This window comes from Lethenteron reissneri, chromosome 25 (assembly GCF_015708825.2).
Source record: "Lethenteron reissneri isolate LAM-NWPU_2019-01 chromosome 25, ASM1570882v1, whole genome shotgun sequence".
NCBI classification, from domain to species: Eukaryota; Metazoa; Chordata; class Hyperoartia; order Petromyzontiformes; family Petromyzontidae; genus Lethenteron; species Lethenteron reissneri.
In genome coordinates, this window is record NC_083803.1 from 14,804,221 (window position 1) to 14,822,833 (window position 18,613).

The 18,613-nt window shown below is 45.6% G+C and overlaps 1 protein-coding gene across 10 annotated transcripts in view; it reads right to left on the minus strand.

Annotated features, from left to right (window-relative positions):
* Positions 1-18,613, minus strand: part of LOC133347308 (ral GTPase-activating protein subunit alpha-1-like) — a 136,278-nt gene that overhangs the window by 26,731 nt on the left and 90,934 nt on the right. For all 10 annotated transcript variants that reach the window (XM_061559458.1, XM_061559459.1, XM_061559467.1 and 7 more), the window contains 6 exons: positions 17,133-18,042; positions 14,133-14,204; positions 13,017-13,140; positions 11,503-11,658; positions 9,656-9,814; positions 7,308-7,435 (listed from right to left, as the gene is read on the minus strand). In XM_061559458.1, the coding sequence (XP_061415442.1) occupies positions 7,308-7,435; positions 9,656-9,814; positions 11,503-11,658; positions 13,017-13,140; positions 14,133-14,204; positions 17,133-18,042 (1,549 nt within the window). The remainder of the gene's footprint in view (positions 1-7,307; positions 7,436-9,655; positions 9,815-11,502; positions 11,659-13,016; positions 13,141-14,132; positions 14,205-17,132; positions 18,043-18,613) is intronic.

Sequence of the window (18,613 nt, forward strand, 5' to 3'; positions counted from 1 at the left end):
GAGATATTTTTGGTGGACACATTTGCAGACAATTTTTACTTTAATTTAATACATGTGGATTTTATCAGTTCATATTGCAATGCATAATTGATGTAAACACACCAATTCTGAATACCTAGTTTTTTCTCAAGGGAATTTTTCTGGCATTTATTTTCGCAGGTTGAAATAATATATCATTATATTTGAAAAATTTAAGCTTTGGGCTACCAGCTCTGCCTGCATTACACTTAGCAAGGTTGTTGATGTTTGTACAAAGTGGAGCACACAGATTCAGCTTTATACTTTGCTGAATGCAAAAACGCAGAGCTGAAGTCAAAAACTATTTCAGTACTCTGCATTCCAAGTACACAAAAATGCCTTACCAGACCTTTCTGAAAAATTAGCTTTCATACACATGTTGGCAAAACAGCAACTAAAAGCACAAATGACCACTTTAATATTCAACTATATGCAGCCTTTGTTAAGAAACATATCAGGGGTGGCATAGAAATGGAACCACTGCACAATAATGCAAATTATTAAAACACATTGACTAAATATAAATGTTTCCCCCAGTACAAAACAGAGATGACAATCCATGGGTGCAGATTCAGCACCTAGGACAGTGTTCTGCGATGGGATAGAATGGTAGTCGGTGCCACTGCATTGTACCCACTGACGTGGCAAGTAACAATGCACAAATCAAAGTGAATGTTTGCACTCGTGATAAATGCACCAAGTTGTGTGCGCACGTGAGAGAATCAATTATTTACAATGCATGTAAAGTGTATGCAAATTATATAGTAGTGTTGCATTTAGGTTAAAGGGGGGTTTTAAAAGATTACGAGATAGACATAAACAATAATAAACAATATAAATGAGACGGCAACAAAGGGGATAAAATAGAACTGATTCGTTTGACCCCAATTGTGAAAATTCAGTGCAACACAGCAGTGATTCTTTGTATCGTGCCAAAAAAGACAAAGATCCCCCGTATAACCTTGACAGACTGTTGGGACAAGTGCATTGACTTATATTTTGTAAGTTACTTTGAAAATGTCAAACCTTTCACTTTCCATTTTATAACAATATTAAACAAAGACTAGCCGATGACTGAATATGACCAGTGAAACTACAATTTCATTCACTTACAAATGTGGAAGTGAATAATTGTCCCCTCGTTATATATATTTTTTTATAGAAATTAAAATATATACTTTGCAAAAACCAAACCTGTGTGGCAATGCACTTCAAAAATAGTGTATATTATTCCGATGAATTTTTATGGATGTATTTCCAATTAAAACAGACATTCCAGCTTCAAATGTCAGGGATAAGTGACTAATGTGTAGCAGAGTTTACATAAAAAAAACTAAGGTAAATTAAAAGTTGGGCTTTGATTACCGTGTTGCAAGACGCAGAATTTTCCTCATTAAATAATAACCAAACGCATAACGGTTTTCAGAACGCAAAAAAACTCTTTCCAGCTTTTTGAAGTTATTTAAATGATATTGTTTTGACATTTCAAAACAGCGTGAAAGTTGCGTATGCACTTACTTTAGACACTAGTTCTATTATCTTTGTTGCGTCCTTATTATTCTGCTCAGTCCCTTCACGCGTTTGTCTTTCGAGGTTGTCAAACGTAACGAGCGATGAAACTGGGAATCAATTCATGCAAATTCTGCAAATGATATTTCCCTTACTCAATCTGACAAACGCAAAATGTTACTTTTTGGCTCAGACCAAATCTCTCTTCTTTCCCTAAACATACATATATAGAAAAAAACATCCTTGCCACAAACGAGTGGAACATTACCAGCATGAACGTGTGTGTGAATTAAATCCATTGATCGGCCCATCCAGTGTAGAGCAGCATGCCGGATAGAAGTGCACAGAATGCATGGGAGAGCGTTGATGGGGGACGTTGAGGTTCAGCCACCTGGAGCTTCGAGAAGGACACGAAAAAAAGCGGCTCTGCTCGGTGCTTTTGTACATTTATGGAAGCGGCATTTTGTCAATTACAGTGCCGTGCCAAATCGACTCTTCAGAAACACGTGTTCTCCCCCCAAGCATCGTAAATCTTCCCTCGAAAAACATCCTGAAGGAGAAGATTGGTTCATAATAGAGGGTTTTGGGTTGGTTCGCGTAAATATAAATGCGTCGTTAAACCTGCCACCACCCGATACAGCCAATTAGTAAGGTTTGTCACGTAAAACAAAACATGCAATTCGTTACCAGTTCAGCACACCGGTTTGTTGGAGAGTAAACCCACAACATTTACAATTTGAGTACGAAATTTCGCCAGAAGATTAGTTCTGGATACAACCACATTAGCCAACGTGATTTGTCACTTTGATCCTCACCTGTGTATCGATACGTTCAATTTTAATGTGCGATTTTATTGAGAGACTACTGTGTGTGTTGTCTTGGTGTGGTCTGGGACTGTTCTGAATGTTGTTTTTTGCTGCCTTTGTCCAAGCTTGCCTTTTGTGTCGAAAAATCGGCAGGCATTTATGTACTCATGCAATTTGTATCGTTTATTTATTTATTTTAAGAAACTTCCTTCCCTTTCCGCTGGTCTGTTTGTTGTAACATGCTGATCCGCCCCCTTTTGAACAACTGTCACAAATATCTTAATAGCTCATCGGATTCTTGCACTCCGAATAAGAAAGATTATCATAAGAGTCTAGAAATAGGAGGGCTGGACGTGCTTTAGCAAAGCATGGGTCACAACAAACGAGTGATAAAACAATAAAAAACTGCAACGCTAAAACAATGTATTTGTACAGGCACGGCCTGGGTTCTCAATCTACTGCTGGATGAGGGCCTCACCACGCTTAGTGGGCCCGCAAGGCGATATTTGACCACACTTCACCAGTCTGGTCAGCGCAGGCTGGTGAAAGGTTGCAGGGGTTTAATGTGATGTCGAAAGAATATAACTGCTGGGAAATACGACGCAAGTTGTACGGCGCATTAGGGTGCAGGTACAAACAAAGGGTTGGGAGAGATATTGCCTTGCATTGCAAAACAATCCAGATTCAGGTGTTCGTTCAATGAACGTCCTCGCTTAAGCAAGTAATGTCTGAGGCAGTCGCCGTCTGCTCTTCCAAGTGCTACGGGAGTGCTTTCAGAGAGGAAAAAACACACATTTACGAGTAGGTAAACTGTCGCCAGAGCACATTTCATGACGTGGATAAGAAATAAAAGACCACCTGACCCAGAAATTAAGGTCAGTCTCTTGCAAATGCTTTCCCTCTGATGTGGAAAGGTGTAAAATGACATCACTGCAGGAGACCTCTCCAATCCTGCACACATACCACACACGTTGGTTCTGCCATTTCATATAGACGTAACATTTTTGATCCGTACATGGGGTGCATTTAATAATCATGATAATCATGACATTTAGTTGTCCACAGAGGCCTCGCCGTGTCTCAAAATAACAGTGCGCGTCATTGTAAAGAATACAAGTCACAAAATAAGCACACAATATCATAAGCAGACTGAGATTCAAGATCGTTTCGTGAGAGCCCAGCTTTGGGACGTGCGGCCACTTATAAGGTTTTGCAACATGAGTTAACAGGAATAAATCAGGACAGGTGATAATGCTCAAAAGTCTGCACACATAAGTTCACACAACACACATTGTGGCTGTCTCTCCTAACAAGCTCACAGCCCACGGGGGGAAGGGGGTGGGGGTTTGAGTCTTGCAATCTGTACACGACTGCGAGACTCAAACCTGCACCTCCACAGTGCCGGATTACACGAGGGCGGCACCATAACAACAACGCCCGGCACTGTACTTTCCGCGTCGGTTTTCGTAGTAGCGCCCGCGTACGGCTCCGCACGCTCTCGTTAATAGGGTCGCTGCCGTGCGTTCTTCGGCACGCGTGCCGAACAACACACGGCACGACCCCAGAACGCGAGTCGGCGGATAGCACACAGAGTTTGGACAAATGTTCTTGGGGTTTTATGGGTGTAGGTGCCCCCCCCCCCCCGCCGCATCGCTCGTAATAGACTTACAGATGAATACATTTAAAATAGAAATGCGTTTAACAGTAACCTCACAAAAACATCACTCATAAATGTTGTCTATTGTTGTGATATTTAGCAATGCTGCAAGCATGACAAACAAAAGCTGTAAAGAATTTTATATTGTTACAGAACGAAACCTTCATAAAACAAAAGTAGATGAATAAACAGCAATTACTTTAGTATTTGAACAAGGACATGCAATCGTGACATATCCTTTAGGTATAAGTATATATATATACACATTTAAAATCAATGTATCCTGCTCTCTACTCACAAAAAGCATTTCGCTTTGGGCATCGGATTTCAAAAGCAGCTTTTGAGATGAACATCATACAGCGTATAGCCAAAAGTCTTTTATGTCAGTGAAGAATGCAAATTAATTCATATTTTAAATGGTGTAATTTATCCCACATTTCAATGGTGTTATTTGTGTTGGTGTTATTAAAGCGCGCTCGGCGGGCCCATTTGTAAGAAAGCCTCAAGGTAACTCGTACATTACAAGGCTCTGCGCACAGCTGATAACCTCCGTCACATTGTTGCTCTCCGCCTGCTCATACCCGAGCATTCTCTTATCTCCATGCGCACCGCCGCCCGGCACAACAAAAGCCGTACGAATCCCTGCCACGGAACAAGAGCCAACAAGACAATGCTCCAGATAGTGCCCCCCACCCCACCCTCTTTCCCTCGTACCCTCAAAATCCACCCCCACCGCACCACCACCGCTCCGCGTAACACGCCCCGCCGCTACCACTGCTGCCTCCACCCCGCCAACCACCCCCCCCGCCGCCCACACCACCCCCGGCCCCAGGCCCGGCCGGTGATGCGTTGAGGCTTGAAAGAACATCTGTGTGAGTAGCAGCGAGCTGAAAGCACCCGTTAATTCCGAGCAAAACCAGCGCTGCGCTAATTGAAATTTTCACGCTCGACTGGAGAAAAAGGAGCCGCAGAAAGCCGCTGTGAGAAGAAAAAAAAAGCTGCCGCTGGCCGGGACGGGAGCGAGCCCCATCTCAGAAATCACGGGAAAACGAGTGCCAGAAAGTGCCCAAAAAAATAGAGAGCGCTTTAATCGATGTAATTTTAGCCCCTAATTTGCGCTCCTACCCTCATAGAAAGTCCTCCACAATGACTCACTCGCAGAGCTTCTCCAACCTGAGCGGCATTCTCACAACAAGAGATTTGCCTTTAAAAGAATAAAAACGAAATAGCCTCACCAACCCTCCCCCGCAGAATGTAATTGAAAAAAAAAGTGTTTTTTTAGAGTAATTTTCCAAGAAGTGGCATGATACTGCTTTGCAATTAACGTCTTCGATGTTTGATAAAATGAAGCGCCTACTTTATTATTGATTTGATATTGCAAATTATTCTGCAACATGCTGTTCGAAAGCATGATCGATTAACGAAATATAAGTATATAAAAGATTTGTTTTTTGTCCACATAACAGTCTAGGTAAACATTTTTAAATACTAGTTGTAGCATTCTAGTTAATCCTACCAGTGCTCTCTAATATTAATTTCTTAATATTGAATATATGTGATACAAAAAAAACAAATGTATATACAATACCCATATTTTTACCATTAGCCATATATATAAATCTATACAATTACATATACAACATGAAGTGATTAGCATGCAAACACCTGCTCGAGATAAATGTTCAAAACCGTTGTACACAAGTGAAACAAAAACGGAATGAATGAGACGTCCCTTAACCTCGTTCGCTAAAATCTCAAGTGCTGCCACGCGGGCCATCTTGCGCTTGAATTCAAAACAGGGGCTTGATATTCGAAGGCTTAAACAACCAACAAAAAGTAACGCCTTTAATTGCCACCGGAAAGGGAATTTGTTGTGCAAGAGCATTACGCCCTTTGACAAGATGCGGCATGGCAATGATCCCCCTGTGAGTAAGCATGAGAAAGGTCACACTACCTTAAACGAACTGGCTTGCAATTAAACTCTTAATTACAAGTGCACTTCTACGTTCGAGCTCACAATTCTCCCGGTCTCACTGCGGCCAACCCCCCGCGAGGGTTAATTATGACGAATCCTGCTCGTTACACTCTTGCCCATAGGTCAGCAGCACTCTATAAAAGACAACCCCATCCCCCCCACCCCGCCACCATCCCCACACAGGCTAAGGCTCTGGAAGGACCGTGGCACTGGCTGCTTGAGGCAATGAATGAAGTGAGGGTGGATCAACACCTGGCTTTGGATCAAATGTTTGTGAAATATCGGATTAAACTGAAGCCGTCGTAAATTAACACTGCCTCTGTGGCACACAGCAACGTTGAAACTGGCCTCTGTGTAAATCCACTTGCAAAGTTGTTTTGAGAACAATTGTTCTGAACGAATTATAAACTACAACCAATGTGGCAAATTAATTCATGGGGTTTTTTTACAACGAGACTGCTGTAGAATAAATGAGTGAATGAATGAGTGGATGAATGAGTGAATGAATGAGTGAATTAATGAGTGAGTGAATGAATGAGTGAATGAATGAATGACACCACAATTTGCCACCTGGTGAAAACCCAACGAGAGTGTTCATGCCTCAAAGGAGGGATAAATAACATTACCTAGCAAAGAAAACCAAAATCCGTTGAAGCTACATGGTTGTAGAGCACGTTTTAAATAATACAATACGTATTAACACAAATAGTAGCTTGTAACAGAAACCTTATAAAGTTGCGTTCTGAAAATCAGTCTGCGAGTGCTGGTAATTATTTATCAAAGTTCTCCCTAGCACTGGAAGCAACGTGTATGTATGATCCATTTTACCACAAATCTTTATGAGAATGAATGGGGTTTATATGTGTAATGCTAAGTGGGGAGGGTTTTTCTTTTAGACAATTAGACTAAAAGCTTGAAGCCGCTTTCAGTAAAACTGGCCTGTAAGCCTTTTCAGCGCAAACCTAATTCGAAGACAATCAATATCTACCTGCAATCAGACACACATGATGCAGTGCCCGACCAAGGTGACATTCAGGAACCTGCTGTCTTTGTGCAAGGTTTTGCGTAACGCAAATACACACGAGTAATTGAGACAATACCTAAGCAGGGACCTTGCAGAGTCCTCCGCAATATTTACTCCGTTCTTGTGCAAATGGAAACCCTCCCTGCCTCCATCTCCCCACCCACCCCAACAGACAATAAAAAAGAGAATAAACAGCATGAGCAGTCCAACGTGAAACGAAAAATTATTATATTCATGCAGTACAGGTGCCTTACCTTTCCTGCTCCCCTGTCCCCCTTGGCTGTGGCACTTGCAAAGACAAAAAAAGACAAAGGATACAAGCTCCGGTAGAGAGGGAGGCGTCGCTTGAGTGCCCGGCTGGCATTGATGGCCGTCGCTCTGACCAGGCCCGGTAGCAGCTTCTTGCCCACGATCGCGCCGTCAAACAGGGGCCCGAAAAATGGCACCTGCGTGTTGACAAACCGACATCTTTCGATTTAAAGCTTTCGTGACTGCAGGGATTCATCTTCTTGGTTCTTTCGGTAAAGTCACGTAGAAGGAAAATAATAAAATAATAAAAATAAAACATAATAAAATAATTCTCACGACTTTTCGGCCACAACGCAAGCAGCCGTCCCTCAGGTGAAGAACAGGTCTGTCGGGAAGACCTGAGGACGGCTGCTTGCGTTGTGGCCGAAACGTCGTGAGAATTATTTTTATTATTTTATTATTTCCCTGCTACGTGACTTTACCGAAAGAACCAAGAAGATGAAACCGACATCTGTATGCATGTACGTTGAACTTATTTCGCACCGTGTGTAGCCACCCGTGTAGCCACCCGTGCTAATAGGAGGTGCGGGGGAAGTACAACAAACTAAACACAAAAAGCAGTTCCAAAGAAATTAGTTTTCAATCTAAATTTAAAAGTGCATAGCACGCAAATCGTAAACTGCCATCCGACACAAAGCACGCAACAGGAATGAGACGCAGAGAGCGCTCTCCGATTCGTTCTCCAGGTTGTACCGCGTGTTGTTCGGCGCGATGTCCGACGTTCCGCCCCACGTGCCGGGAGCTTCGGGCTCCTTAAAGAACGTCAGCTTCAGTTTTTGAAGAAGCTCCCAGCATGGTGGAGCAGAAACGCCGTGCGTCGTGCCAAATCACACGCGGTTACAACCCAAAAACGCATCAGAGCTGCGCAATTATAACCGTGAAGACACGGATAAGGCGATTGATAAAAAAATATATCGATACCTTAAGGAACTACGTCTGTTTTGCTCAGTAATTTTGCTAAATAATAATAATGTTTTGCCCAATAACTTGTCTTGCTCAAGGGAGCTTTAACTCAAAGTCAAAAAAAGGGGTCCAACGAAACAAGTGACAAGAAGCACCTGGGATTAATGATGTGTGGGCCAATTGGCATTAAACGATCCTAAGCCAAGAAAACAAACTACCAACATACGGTCTCTTGTTTGCTTAATGATTAACGCGGCGGAGCAGCTGCACAAAAGACTGGGTATTTAATTTCTTGTTTAATTAACACAGGTACTGCACCACCGGATACTGAACAGTATGAATGTTCGACCGATCCATATTGCCAGCGCCAGCTATAAATGGTGCCAAGGGAGAAACGACTCTTGTTAAATTATTTGAATGAAGCTGCAGTGATTATTTGCAGGCAAATTAAGCGGTACAATGCACGGGTAATCATCTTTGCAGCCAGGTTTGTGGGCGTTCAGAGAGTAGGGTCGGTGAGATGTGGCGATACTACGATATTTTGGATGATATAACGTAAAGATAATCATATAGTCCATATTTATATCACGGTTATTGTCACTCACTTGATTTCGGCAAAATATTTAACAAACTGTTGTATAGAAATATAAAAGTGTTTTTTTTCCTCACTTTTATTGGAGGTACGGCAAAGTAATAAATTTAGAAAATACAAAATGTGAATTACTAGCTTCCGGGATGCTGATATAGCGATAATGGTCACCTCGTGAATTGCAATACCATGCCATATAGTGGAATATCATATCGCGGTCCCCCTCGTCAGAATCAAGACGTTTATTTCCCCAAGTAAAAGCCCATTGAGCTTAGAAGCCCTTTTTCAAAAGGTCACTCTGTCGGCAGACAACATCACAGCATGTCAACGCACGTATGTTGAACTACTTTCGCACCGTACATAGCCAACCGTGTCGGGTGGTGGCGGGTTTAACGACACTTTGAAACATTTATGCGATCTGACCCAAAAAAACAACCTGCATCATGGGTGACATTGGTCGTGAAAGCCTTCGTGTTAAACCGACGTGCTCGTGAGTGTTAGCGAGCGGAGAGCATTGCTTTGTGCCGGTGTGCGCGGAGAAGCCAAGTGCCGTGGCGTGATCGCCAGCGACAGGTCAGAGACCTTTGCTTCTCTGCCTTTTGGCTGAAATCAAGTCCAGTGGGTGCCACGGTGGCGAGATGTTCACTACCTCGCCTGGTATACAGCAGGCCGAGTGTTCGATCCCGACTTCGACGACGCCTCTTGTATATTAGGAGTTTGCATGCCAGGAAGATGTGCACTACTTGAGCGTATTGGTACGAGGCAGAGGAAAGTGGAAACAAGTGACAAAATGTGCAGTGGACACCTACGGGGCTATCTTCCCATAGATCGTGATGATGATGACGATGCAGTCAGTTTAAAATACCTCCGTCTTCTTCATGATGCATATTCTGAACGTGTGGCCACGGAGGGGGTAGATCACGATGAGGACGTCTCTGAATTCGGTGGGGATGATGTCTCGCCGATACTCCCGCGTGTGCTCGCACCACACCACGTGCACCTCGTCGTTGCCCAAGTGGCGGAGCTGCGAGGCGACGGTGGAGATGGCCCCGGGGCGGTGGGGACGGGGACGGAGGACGGGGGGGGGGGAACGTGCGACACACGGGAGAGTCGCGTGAGACGGTCCGTTGCTGTGACGACCACCAGCAAGGACGGCGACAAACGCGGCGGCGACGGCAAGGGATGCGGGCAACATTTAACGCACGTCGATAAAACAAAGTAAAAAAAAAAACACACTGTCAATATCACGTTGATGAATATACATGTTTGTTTGCTTGCTATACAATGTATGGAGCAGGTGGTGGTATAGTGGCTAGCAAGCAGCGCTTGGAACCCGAGGACCTTAGTTCGATTGCCGGCCACGGCAAACATCAGTGGCGAGTGATTATCACAACGGTTCTTGCCCTCGCCCCCACTTCACCAACCCATATTGACCAGCGTGGTGAAGTATGGTCAATAAACCCCTGCGAGTGACACGGCGTGGGTGCGGGATGTTAATGGTTCTGTACCTCGGTTGGTTTGAGCGACAACAACGCAAAAGGAGGAAAAATGCACAATTCTCTTTCGTGTGACCTTTGTGAAAGGCATAACACAGTGGTGCATCTCATTATGTTGGTGTCGGCATTTAAACATGTCAAATGTCACATTAAACAACTGCAAACCAGTAGGTTGAACTTCAAAAATGATTTCAATAACAGGTCAAAATAAAGCTCGCGTGTGATTCTGTCAGCAACCAAAGTCGACATACAATCGACTATTCACACACCGCTATTATCAATTAACTTGATTTATTACCGATTTACCCGTCGATGTTAGTTATTTTACACAAAAACAAATTACCAGGCAATTACAGTAACAGCCCCCTGCTTGGAGAGCGATATTGAATTTTCTGTGCAAGGCGTGATGATAAATAACGTACATTAGGGGAAATGTTTGCCGTGTTCACACATAGATTATCGATTCAAGCTGCTGGCAGTGCATTTTTGTTAATTTAACAGTAGATACCTAACATGCATTTGATAGCATTATAAAACGTATTTTGTTTTACTTATTTATCCGGGAAAGCCACGCTGAATCATAGGTCTCTCTTTTAAGAGGGTCCTCGCCAAGATGGGTTTTAATTACAAGATGTTTTCAGCCAATTGATAGAGTAATTTTATTCCTGTTGCTATATGCCCCCAACAGCGTTCCCTTTCTGCTGCATTGTGCACGGACGCCTACTTTATTGAGGGCGATATTGGCACACAAAGTAAAAATTGATTGATTAAGTCGTTGGCGACTGAGCTGAGGCCATCAACTCTGCTTGCTTCAGAATCTGCCTTCATCACGGTGGGCGGCCACCTGGATTCGCAACCAGCCCTCTGACCTCTGCATGTTGAACTTCTGTCGCACCGTGCGTAGCCAGCCTTGCTAACTGGAGGTGCGGGAAATAGGACAACAAGCTAAACACAAAAAGCAGTTCTAAAGAAATGAGTTTTCAATCTAGATTTAAAAGCGCACAGCTCCAGTGGTTTTCTAATATCGGAAGGAAGAGCGTTCCAGACGGCCGCAGAAGCGCGCATCTGAAAGCGCCGTGCTTTGCAGTGACCACCTTTGTTCGATGGCCAGCCAGGATGACCGGAATTTGCGTGATGGTTTATGCTCCTTGACGAAATTAGCAAGATATTGTGGTTCATTTGTGCCAAGTCGCCCAGCCCATCGCTGGTCCATTACCTTCTTCGTGAGCGCGTCGTCCGTGTCGGAGGGCATGCGCGTCGACACGTGATAGATGACCTCCACGGTGGAGGTGGCGTAGTATGGAGCAGTGAGCCCATTGCTGCCATTCCTCTGTAGCCCCCCGAGAAAGCCACAGTGTCTCGTCAGATCCACCTGGCGACAGACGAGAAGGCAATTCGAACCTCTTAATCCAATTAAGGTGCTTTAATTAACACTATGCAGCATGCCAAGATGTGGTATTCCAGAAAAACTTCAGTAACCTTGGTTCCTGAGAATACATTTTATTTGCATTGCGCCTCATTCTCAAACATGAAAACTGAGATATAATGGCAAAGGTGCAGCCCTGCAATCGCTTGATCACGCCACCCTAGAGAATATTTGCCCACACTTTACCCCAGCGACACTGCTCCTCGACAGAATCCTGCCGACCAGAATCCCTACTCGACCAATGGTCTGCACTACCGCCACCCTGCTGCCCCCCCCCGCCCCGCCGCCCCCCCCCCCAAGGAGATAAAGAAACGCAGGTCGATGAAACCCAGGTGGCAGAGACCTTGTGGTGGCTGCTGTCAAAAAAGCACTCAGCCAGTGGTGTCGGCTGACACATAGATGCTCGTCTTGTCGTCATGGGGATGCTGAGGATGACTGGGAGAAGGGGGGTCTCATGATGAGCTAAGTGGAAAAGGGGCTCGTTGCATAAAAAAACTTAAGTTTCAGTCTCTGAGAGAGAGCTCACTTATTTCAGCTACCAGGGGGGAAAAAAAAACACTCAATGTTTGTTGAACACCAAATATACAGTAGTGTCCACCACCACCACCACACAAAAAACTACCTACACGAATTGCAAATAAAAAAAAAACCCTCCCCCCTGCATCCCACTTCTTCCCTGACTCTCGAATTCTAAGAATTTAAATGGGTCCTCAAAACTCGGGGAGCATCCACATACGCAGTAGGCAATGCTCTTTCACGCATCGTAACCCGCATCCCAACCCCAAGGGTCCAAGCTGTAACAAGCCCAAAGCAGCATAGCATCTTACAAAAAGCATAGATTTGTACAATGATACTTCACATGGTACATGTTGCTGCCCACTTGAAAATGTATCATGTCCTTCACAACTGGCCATCTCTCTTCATCAATAACAATTCCTTGGTAGGATTGATTTGTCATTTTGCCTTCCTGTTTCCATCATTCAACGTGCCATATTGGTGCATTATCTACTTGTTACGCGTTGCTTTGATCTCGTTGCTTATTGGCTACATCGTGAATAAACCGTCAAGGAACACTAGATAAAAAAACGTCTGGTTGTACTGTATATTACTGCCAATTAGAGCAAACCTGATTTCATCGCTCTTTCGGTGCTTAAGAGTCCGAGCAATAGAGGCAACGAGCGGGCACCTCCGATGCGGCCGACGTTCATTTGCCGCTCGCAACCGAGGCACTCTGCTGGGAACGGACATTGCAAAGGGTCACCGTAGGTCACAGCAATGGCCGGCGGGGCCCCCACCGTTCTCACCTCCCAGCCCAGTCCGGCGAGAAAATCTTCGTAGGACTGGCTCCCACCGGCGTTCGACAGGATGGAGTGTTTGTCTTCCTGTCCCTCCGCGACGAACAACACGGCGATTTTGTGCGTCTCTCGGCTGGCAGGAGCGGGGAGGGGGGGACACACAGACTGGTGAGCGCTCGATTAGCCTTGCGGGGCTGCGTTCGTTCGTTGCTTACCATGTTGTTTTGTTAACGACAAAAAATATATATACACCACCCCGGGTAGGTTTACACAGTTGCACTGTAAGAGATCGACGTTCGTTCGGATTTCACTCCGTAGGTTTTGCAAAATTGCATTCAGAATCGGAATCTTTATTTATCCTGGAGAAATCCGATGAGCTATGAAGCTCTTTTTCACAGGTGTTGAGCGAAATGTTGCGGGGCATCTTGCCGAACGACACGCGGTGCGACCAGAAAACATCACAGAGAGATCTACAGCCGAAACCGTTTTCTGATAAACTGACAATGAGTTCAATGATCTGCGACGCGTTCAATAATGGTAAATTACTTCCCAAAGATGTGTGCATAAATACGAAGTCCGGACTACATTTGAAATGATCCGAGATTGTTTATGGTTATTTCCATGACAAGTCTTATGCAATAGACGTTATGCCTTTCCGCAATACCAATTGGTTTGTTGTATTATTAAACAGTTTGGTATTAAATTTCGATTTAAAGCTTTCGTTACTGCAGGGATTCATATTCTTGGTTCTTTCGGTAAAGTCAAGTAGAAGGGAAATAATAAAATAAAATGAATTAAACAATAAAATTCTCACGACGTATCGATTGCAACACGAGCAATCAACATCAGGTGTGAAAACCACAGCAAGAACATTTGAAAAAAGTGGCGTTTTTTTCTTAATGTTAGCACCACGGACAGCAACTGGCGGGTGTTCAGACAGCGTAGACGAGTCCATCTATGCTCGGAACGTTCCGAGCATAGATGGACTCGTCCGTCTGAACAACCTCCAGTTGCTGTCCGTGGTGTTAACGTTAAGAAAAAACCGCCACTTTTTCAAGTTTGGTATTAGTTACGCAATTCATTAATGTATAGTCAAATGCATATTTCACTTCATGTAGAACATACCAGTATTGAGAATCCAAGTTTTTCAATTCCCTTAAAAGCTTTTCATTCTTTTTCAACAGGTCAAAGCTTCCTCTGCAAATGCACACACGCACATGACCACACACGCGCGCACACACACACAGTCACGCACCAATGAAAACCGGCATCACAATTCGCATTGCGACACGTCGATTCATTAATTACAATCGGCTCTTAGGCTCACTATACAAGCATTTAATCTCACGTGCATGAACACTCCCCCCATTGTCCACAATTGTATTCACGTGCGGACGTAATGCTCGAGCTACATTTTGACGAATGGAGGGGAGAAAACTGTAGAAGAGACGGAAGAAAATGTGGCACAGTACAAACGAGAAGTTTAACACGTAGGCTGTCGCGACCAATATCATCCACAAATCTGGCTGTCGCCTGACGAAGCTAGTTGTAATTACTGTCTAAACGTCGTACTCAGATTGTAAATGTGGCTTGGCTCTCCAACATGTGCTGTACTAGTGACGAATTGGCCACGTTCTGTTTACGTGACAACCTTTACTAGTTGGCTGTGTCGGGTGGTGGCGGGTTTTAATGACACATTTATATATTTACGTGATATAACCAAAAAAAAACCCCTCTATTATGGACAAACGAGAAGGTAAAAAAAAAGGAGAAAATATAATAATCGATTTTTTGTATTTGAATCACGATGGCAAATCGTGACAATTTAACTTCTAATTTTCATTATGGGCATGAATTGCCACAGCCCTAACATTCTCCTATTCCAAACCTGAATGCGTCGTATGGCCGTGGGAACCTTAAATATTGACATGTGTATACATTTTATACGGTAGTATTTATCGGTTTATTTCTTTACAAGTGGCAGGTGTACCTAATTGCAGCGCTACGACACGCCGCGCGATTACATGTACGCAAAAAACGCATCGCACTCCTTTGGATGTCACGGAAGAGTGAATCCCACCAAAATACAATGCGGTGAAAGGAAAACGTGCAATGGAAACGTTTAAACACGGGCTACTTGTTGCAAATGCTATCTTTAAAAAGCATACAATGACATACTGTACCACAAAATGGTGCACTTTTTCACTGCCTACACTCAAACATAATGGTGTCTTCGAGATCCTTAGACGCTATGATCATATCTTCTGGAGGAATGCTCGTCGCATTAATATATTGTTCCTGATAATAGTAATACGCTCAAAAACACACTCTGATCTAAACTGTGTAGAATTTATATAAATCTGCTTTTTTTGGAGGCGCAAAAAGAGAAAGCTAATTTATATAATATTCACTTTCAGATCCGCTGCACCACCTGTGGATGAATGCGATGACGATCAAAACCACACCGTCAATGATCCACGAGGTCATCGATAAATCAATGAATATTGAGCACAATTTTCTGCCACATGCTTGGGAGCCGATTTATCGCAAGTGCGCAGAGGCGGGCTGTTAGGGACTCTTGCACGCGTCTCCGATTCCACTGAAAAGACCAGGTGTAAATAATAAATACAAGATGACCCTCCACCAATCCCCCCTCGCAAAATAGATAACTACCCAGTGCTGCTTCATCTGTGAAGGTCCACTCATACACCGTGGGTTCATGGGGTCACAGACGTCCAGAATCCACAAGTGAATGTCACACCCCCCCCCCCTCGCCCCCCCCAACCCCCTCCCTGATCACTACATGAGAGGCATGCAAGGCCTCATCGATTCAAATCAATTCCGATACAGGCATGGAGAAGGGCACGAGATCATGAATTATTTACCATTCAAGCAACACATACGCGACTGTTGTATTTACGCTAATGGAACAAATGAAAACTGGAGGAACAAAATGTGACCAAAAAAAGGAGAAACGAATACAAACAGGAGGGTAAAATAACACAACAAATAAACATATTCTGGAATTAAATCAAGATCACAAATCATGCCAACAAGATCATGACCACAGATCGCAACAATTCCTGGAACTATTTTCAGAAGAATTGTGAGCACGCTTACCACATCGACCCATGGGTTTTTCTTTGGGAGGTTTAGGCCACGTGGTAGTTTTACGCCAAAAATGTCACATCATTAACCCTCCACAACCCGACAAGGTTGTCACGTTTTAACAAATATATTATACTGGTAGGAACCACCTGGTTCCACCAGCTCACAGGGGATTATTGTGTCCGTCCGTCCGTTGTGCATCCAAAAATGGGAGGGGTCGGGCTGGGTGGAGAGGGGAGGGTGGGGCTGGGTGGGGGGTGGGAGGGATGGGGCTGGGTGGGGAGAGGCTGGTCACCCCGTGGTACCCTTATAAAACTCAACGTTTAACCTACTCACGCCGGCTTGTGCCCGCCCTCATAGTCGGGCACATTTGCGGAATACACCACGCCGCCGTTGACCCTGGCCATTGACCGAGCAACCGAACGTTCCTTCCAGCTCCCTCCGCAGGAATGTGTTTTAGGAGTGGCCAACGTATCGATTAAATTCCTGCCAATGAACCTCCTCCTCGCAGGAGGCTTCGAACTTTCACGAGTGAATTTGACGTGGTGATGTTTGAATTGAGTCGTGACAAAGTCTTGATTACAGACCTTTGTGGTTCGGTGGCGGGCGGCCGCCCTGGTTAATGCCGCGCACTGGAGCCGATTTACTGAATTTTAACCGAAACAAACCTGCCGTCCGCTTCACGGCGGGCGCTAAAGATCGCGAGACGTCATCCAAAAAAGAGTAGGCCACGTGTGCCCGGCGTCAAAGGCCCTACTTTGATGATGACTCACAAATTACCTGATTGGATGAAGCCACAGAGCAACATCGCCCCCTACTGTGGAACTACTGCGGACTATAATTGTCTGCGAAACGCATGCCTTTTGTCCGCGAGAGCTCTGCGCTAGTCGACTGACGTGAAAACCAGACTGAACGAACGGTTTGATTCGATTTCAATATTCCCCGTTGCATTTCCAAGAGACGAGGCTGACGGGGGGGGGGAGGGGTGGGGGGGGAGTGGGGGAGCAGGCTGTGTACCTCTTATCCCACGAGAGGAGGCCAAGGTCGTTGAGCAGCAGGCGGCAATAGTAGAAAGTGGAGGACGGCTCCGTGGGCTCGGGCTCCGTCTGTGGAGCGGCTGCATTTGCAGAGCAAGAGGAGATCGTCAGCTGGCCCTCCCCGGCCAGGTGTGCCCTCTCTGCCTGGCTCTGCCTCCACAGGCACTCCATAAACAGCGTCTCGTCCCCAGGCTCGGCGAGGGGTGCGGGCGGGTCGACGGAGGGCACGTGAAGCGGCAGCCCGGGTCCTGGCAAACACTCGGGGCTGCTCTGTCCCACGTAGCGAAGCAAACTGTCCAGGGCATCTTCTCCGCCTTCCAGGGCGTCGTACGTCGGCAAGCGGTTTCTGCCGCTCGCAGGCGCGCGCTCGCTCTGCCCACCGTTCGCTTCGGAGCCTCCAGGCGCTGGATCCCGAATGGTCCAGTCGCCGCCCGCAGGAGGCGCACCTCCAAACGCACCTTCGGCAAGGCCGCCGTCGGGCTGGGCGACGCCGTACAGGAGTGTGCTGTCCCACGTGTACTTCCCGGAGACGTCGCGTGCGATGAAGCGCACGTCGCAGGCCGGGGTTTGCAGCCCCGCCAGCTCCGAGCTCCTGCCCGGAGAGAGCGGCAACTGGACGAATGACAGGAGGGAGTCGCCGCCGCCGCTGTCGGCGTGCGACAGGACGAAGAGCTGCAGGTTGGGGCTTGAGAAGAGCTCGGGGCCGATGCAGTCGTCGCCACCGGCGCCGGCGGCGCCGCTCACGCAGGGATTCTCGTGGCCCTCGGTCAGCAGGCTGGCCAGCAGTGCGGGACCGCCGCCCATGGGGTAGTGGCCCAGGTGAGTCAGCAGGTGCACCATCACGGTCCAAGCCGCCAGGGGCACGGGGTCATGCTCGCTGCCCTCGGAGCCTGAGAATAAATGACAGACGCCGCTTTAATGCGAATGCGTCTCAACAATTGCACGATAAGTAATTACTCGTGTACGGTGTTGCTTTGTGCATTGAACGGGGTCCCATGGTTTATATGGAGTGCTCTACCCAATAAAATCCTGTAATCCGGCAGCATTTGTTAAATAAGTCTGACTGCTGATGAGACCCAGGTGGTCGAAACAAATGCTGCTTGGTAATATTGGTCAGGAAAGCCAATTGGTTGATGGTTTAAAAAAAACATATTTGTAAATAAATAATGAGTTGTCATTGATGATTAACACTGGGATCCAACCCTTGAAATACTAGGCACTGGTCAAGTGGTTCCGTCTGATTCCATGATATTAAAAAAAACATTCTAAAAGTCTTCTACAAGGCGGTGCAAGAGCCTGCAACATGTGATGACAGCTCTCTTTGACCCAGGGCTGCATCTTAGGGTAAAATGTGTTGGTGAAAAGGTTTTTTTAATAGAAGAAAACACACGCACACATATATATTTTATCACGTGCAGCATGATACTTTGACAGCATTGCAGGGAGGGGGGGACAACTCAC